The 4700-nt window shown below is 41.9% G+C and overlaps 1 protein-coding gene across 1 annotated transcript; it reads right to left on the bottom strand.

Annotated features, from left to right (window-relative positions):
- Positions 1 to 328: 328 nt before the first annotated feature.
- On the bottom strand, positions 329 to 1791 carry LOC146639841 (BTB/POZ domain-containing protein KCTD12-like). The gene has a single exon (XM_085355802.1). It carries the CDS (start codon positions 1727 to 1729, stop codon positions 932 to 934), a length of 798 nt encoding a protein of 265 aa, XP_085211928.1. The 5' UTR covers positions 1730 to 1791; the 3' UTR covers positions 329 to 931.
- Positions 1792 to 4700: the final 2909 nt, after the last annotated feature.

Genomic DNA, 4700 nt, shown 5'->3' with positions numbered 1-4700 from the left:
CCTTTGAAAGTGTGCTTTGTTCACGTCACATTTAATGATAATAACAATACTGCTGCAACCTTATTCGGGTCCGGTTTTCATCAAACCTCTTGTATCAGGCTACCGAGGTCAGCACCCGCTCAGCAGGGGAGGTGTGTTTGGTCTTTGATGTGCCCACACTTGTAAAAGTATTCGCAAGTAATGTTATAGATGATTAGGATGCTGGATAAAATTATCAATTTATTTTGATACTGTGGATCCGATGAGAAAGAAACCTTGGTTGGAAGACGTAATACACTTAAGTTAACAGGATGAGGAGTTCAATCTTGTTACACTGTCAGACTTTATTGGATGCACCAGAGAAAACATCTACAGCAATGTATGCACAGTCAGTCTGAAGGAATTCAGCATAACCAGTAAAAACAAAAACCCCATGAAAGGAATTCACTGTCAATGCACGAAATAGACATGAGTTACAGGAAGAACACAAGAAGAGGTGCATTAGAGTATTTACAGCGCATGTGCATGGTTAAGGTGTTCAGCAGTATAGCCTAGTAGCGAGAATATATCAGCCCAGATCACTAAAGATGAGAAAAAACAGGAGATCCTAACATGTCTGCAGTCCCATGGAGCAATTTATGACATTTACTTAAGAACAACGCAGGCTTTGTGAAAATCAGGAAGGCCAAACTGGAGCATAAAAATACCCTAACCAAGACCCAGGGCCATCAGAAAGGTCGCTGTCTTTGTTTGTTAAGCAGCCAGCAAAGAAAATAGCAGAAAGTTCATTCTAGCTGCACCCTGACCCAACTGCACAGAGCAGAGAGCCACAGAAACAGAGAACACAGAAACCGAAGTTGACAAATCGACAGTTTTTGGATGGAAATGAAACTACTGTAACCTTGTAACCTATTCATTTCTCCCCGGGTCAACCGTACGCACTCCTGCCAGTTCACCGGGAGAAGATATACTCGGTGTAGCTGGTCCACAGCTTGTCCTCTCCGGGGTCATTACTGCCGTATGAGCAGGTCCCGGTGGAGTTACAGGCCACCATGTGGAAACCAGCCTCGGCCAGCCGGTCAAACGCCTGCTCCAGAAAGTTGTACTTGAGGTAATACCTGGAGGTGTACTTGTCAGGTGGTCTGTCCGGGTCGCGGCTTTCGTTCAGGGTTTCCCCAAACACCTCCTTAGCCAGCGAAATTTTGCTGCACACGGTTATTCTGGCCACCCTGCGGAACTTGGCGTCCGCCTGGATGTCTCTCCCGATGGTGTAGCTGCCTCTGTAGCCGATGGTTATGTAGCCGGAAGTGGCTCCGGGGGACCGCAGGGTTCGGTCCGAGGAAGAAGAGGTGACCGGGCTGCAGAGCTCAGCCTCCTCCGGCTCCCCGCTGTCCTCCGTGTACGAGCTGTCTTTGCTCACCGTCGCCAGGCGCCTCGACAGCTCGGGCAGCTGGAAAAAGTCCGCTTCTTTCTGCAGCCTCCGCCTCTCTTTGAAAAACTCCGGCAGGGAAAGCTCGGAGTCCCGTAGATAATCCAAAATGTACCGGAAGAGAAAGCCGTCCCGGTCGAAGAAGAAGCGGCCCTTGCTGTCTTTCGGCAGGGCGGCCGGGGAGCTCTGAGTGAACTTGGTCCACAAGAGAGAGTTGGGCACCGCAGTGAGAGTTTCAAGACGGGTCACATACACCTGGCCGCCCACGTTTAGCTCCACTATCTCAGGAAAAGTTGAACTTTGGCTGTCGGTTAGTGCCATCTCTCTCACTCTCTCCCCCTTCTGTCTCTCTCAGTCTGTCTGTGTCGCTTTTAGGCGACCTAACAAGGAAGGATAGTTGGGGAGTATCCTCACTGTACAGAAATGTTTATATTGGTTTGGCTGTGTGGGAGGAGAAGGAAAAGGATGGCCAACAGAGACATTAACTGTTCGGCGGAAAGCTCTGAAAAAACAGAATGCTGCTTTTAAGGTCTGCATGTAAGCCTCGACTTCCTAGATTCATATCTATCTGTGATATTCTAGCAGGGGTGCAAAGTGACACAGTTTATTTGTTTAACACCGATCTTAATCTCTGAAGCAACAAGTTTTTTTTCTTCTATTTTCTACTTGTTCTTTGTTTAACTGGGAGCGAATGACTTGAGATAAACCCTTTTTGCAAGTGTTTTCCACCCAAGATAAGCAACAAGAAGTCAAGAAGCAGAGTAAAATACAGAAATCTCCTAGAGTGTATAAAGATCAGTATAGTCATCTTTTAAACCCCTACTGGCCTGTAGGCTTGCATTCTGAAGCCTCGATTTTAGCACCGAGGCAGATTCGATTTGTTGAAGCCAAGCCTGGCTGTATTTGAAAGAAAGCGTAAAGCATACTAACAGTTAACATTGGAAGGCTTGATTTGCTGCAAGTGTGCATGGTACAGGCTCAGACTTGCCAGCTGTTGCAAAGTAACACCAAAGCTGCAGTACAGACTTCTTAGACTGTCTGTTAGCACAAATTAGTATATTTGACATATTTAGTTACAATACATAAAAAATAAATAATAATAACAAGCCCAAAGGCAGCAAAATGAAAAACACAGTGAAGCAGTCCAGTTGAGTCCAGCACTTGTCAGTGGCAAGGGCTCCAATAATGCAAATTTTAAGCCTTAATGCAACTCAGACCTTGATACTGTTATCTGGGGTAGAGAATTTGGCACAGAGACTTAAAAGTGCAATTTGTACCAGGCTGTAAACATGTGTATTTGGCTCTAAAGTTTGCTGTTTTAACATAAAAGTCTGCAGGGACTGCCTTTTTTGAGTTTTTTTAAAGTAAGTAAGTAAGTTTTATTTATATAGCAACTTTCAAGACAAAGATCACAAAGTGCTTTATTAAAAAAAAAACTGAGTTTTTGGCGCTTTCACACGGTTATTTTTTTAACCCTTGAAGGGGTAGTGATAATCAGGAAAAACTCTACACCCTTCCACCCCCACCCCGTCAGTGTGATTGGACTATAACACTGTTAATCTTACGATGCCCAACACCATTGGATGAGAGCATGGGTAGGGCCAGTATGAATGGAAATGAGTACATCAACTCAGCAGTACTTTGTGCATAGTTTAATTATTTCTGTTTTGCTACTTTCTGCTTTTACACCCTTATGCCCCCCTTATTTATTTTAAAGCTTTAGTCGCTTATTCTTTTTGCACATTAATTGCATGATTACAGATCAATCAATCGCATATAGCACCATTTAAGATAAAAAGTGTCATTCTGTATAATGAGTGTGTTTACGTTAAGTACTTTAAATCTATTTTGAATGTACAACTTGTGCATTATTAAGCTACTTAAGTAGAATTGTACATTTTATGTTTCAAGTATAAGTCTAAATACTATTTCCACTTTGCAGAATAATAATCCATCTTATTTCTTATGAAATATTCTGATTTGCTACTCCCTCACCCCCATTTCTGTTGCTTCTTCCATGCCGCCCAATTTAAAAAAGTCTGGAAGCACCCCTGCCTTCAGCTTGTATCGCTGATTTTACAACTGATCCCAAGCAGAGAAAGCAGCATATTTAGATGCTTGTTTAACTTCCAGTAGACCTGTAAAACGGTGTACGCTAATCATCTTTCAAACATAAAAGGGAAGCAATATTTTTTTTAAAAACCCTTTTATTTTATTAACGCTACGCAAACAAAATATTATGTCTTACAAGATTTGCCTTAGGCATCGTGCAGGTGAATGAATGGTGAATGTTGTGATCACCTGCTCTAATGCCTTTGCAGCTCACACACTGCTTTAAGTATTGTAAGTTAAAAATGTTTTGATATCTCTGACAACATTCAGAAAGGCCAGGATAAAACTTATTTTTATATGTGCAAGCAGTATGCTTAGCTGGGACCGCATGCTCCAGTGGTTTTCATACCCCATCATTGAGAACCAGCAGCAGACAAGTTGTTTTTATGAACAAGTTATTATGACATCTACAACAGCCCTCTGACTCCATTATGTTTACATGGAGCTCAACAGTATTAATAACACTTTATTTAATCTGTCACATAAAGTAAGTGGCATGATTACAAAAAGCTACGATAACTGTAAACAGTTTGACCCGAGGCTTCTGCCCAAGCACTTGTTTTTCCTGTTTTTTGCTTATTAATGGCCTCTTGTTGATGTTGGCTCAAAAGCTGCACTCACAAAATAAGTTCAACAGCTTTTGTAGTTTCATAAGAGCTGGATTCATCTGCAGGAAGCCTATGTAATGTAACTTTAATATATTTAAATATGTCTTGTAATTATTATATGTAAATTTGATGTTTAAAAAATATGATTTCATTAAAAGCATTGTTCAAATGAGTGGTGCTTGTGGCTGTAGTTTGTAGATTTCTTGTCATAGAAGAACTTTCTCCTCTGGACTCTGCAGAATTTAAAGTTATCTACAGACCTCCCCAGTTAAGAAATTGAAGCAAAACAGGAAAGGTCTACATTGATGAACGATCCTTGAATTGGTTCCAAAATGAGACAGTTTATTTGTGCCTGGGGTCTTGGTGTGTTCACTACCAGACTAAAAGTAGAATTAAGCAGGAATTCAATATAAATGATGTACCAACATAAGCCCAAACGCTGCACTGATTTCAGCTTAGGACCAAAGACCTCTTTGATGTAGTCTCGAAGCATGCCGAAGGCTGTATCCATATTTCAGTCCACCCTCCATTATTACTTCAGAGGACGACCACTGACACTATTGCACATAGTC

The sequence above is a fragment of the Diplotaxodon limnothrissa genome, linkage group LG1 (genome assembly GCF_057381915.1).
Source record: "Diplotaxodon limnothrissa isolate DT_005_m linkage group LG1, D_limnothrissa_male_GT1.1, whole genome shotgun sequence".
Taxonomy (NCBI): Eukaryota; Metazoa; Chordata; class Actinopteri; order Cichliformes; family Cichlidae; genus Diplotaxodon; species Diplotaxodon limnothrissa.
Note: the sequence above shows the minus strand (reverse complement) of the source record. Positions and strands in the feature narration are given on the sequence as shown.